At 70.3% G+C, this 381-nt stretch overlaps 1 protein-coding gene across 1 annotated transcript in view; it reads left to right on the top strand.

Annotated features, from left to right (window-relative positions):
* Window positions 1-381, top strand: part of ZNF445 (zinc finger protein 445) — an 8,341-nt gene that overhangs the window by 6,086 nt on the left and 1,874 nt on the right. Inside the window, exon 7 of the mRNA XM_006169790.3 lies at window positions 34-379. Within this exon, the coding sequence (XP_006169852.1) occupies window positions 34-379 (346 nt within the window). The remainder of the gene's footprint in view (window positions 1-33; window positions 380-381) is intronic.

Here is a 381-nt window from a genome sequence, read left to right as displayed (position 1 = left end):
GGGGAGCCGGCCCCTCAGCCGCGGCTGCGGCAGGCACTTCAGAACGAGCTCCCGCCACCATGACCGCAAGAGGCACGCAAGGGGGCTCAGACACGGCACGGCGGGGCTCAGCCTGCACGGGCAGGGTGCGCCTGTGGCGGGGGCAGCGGTGTCATGCCAGGACAGCGACTGCGGGCGGGCCTTTAGCCAGAGCTCACACCTCGCCGGCCACCGCAGACGGCATACGCAGGACAAGCCCTTCGCATGCAGGGTGTGTGGGAAAGCCTTCCGCTGGAACTCCAACTGCGTGCGGCACGAGAAGACCCACACAGGCGCCACGCCTCACCAGTGCGCATCCGCCCTCCGCCTGCACCAGGAGACCCATGGCGGCCAGCGGCTGCT

This window comes from Tupaia chinensis, unplaced genomic scaffold (genome assembly GCF_000334495.1).
Source record: "Tupaia chinensis unplaced genomic scaffold, TupChi_1.0 Scaffold147500_1, whole genome shotgun sequence".
In the NCBI taxonomy this organism is placed as follows: Eukaryota; Metazoa; Chordata; class Mammalia; order Scandentia; family Tupaiidae; genus Tupaia; species Tupaia belangeri.
This window is presented reverse-complemented; position numbering and strand designations above follow the sequence as displayed.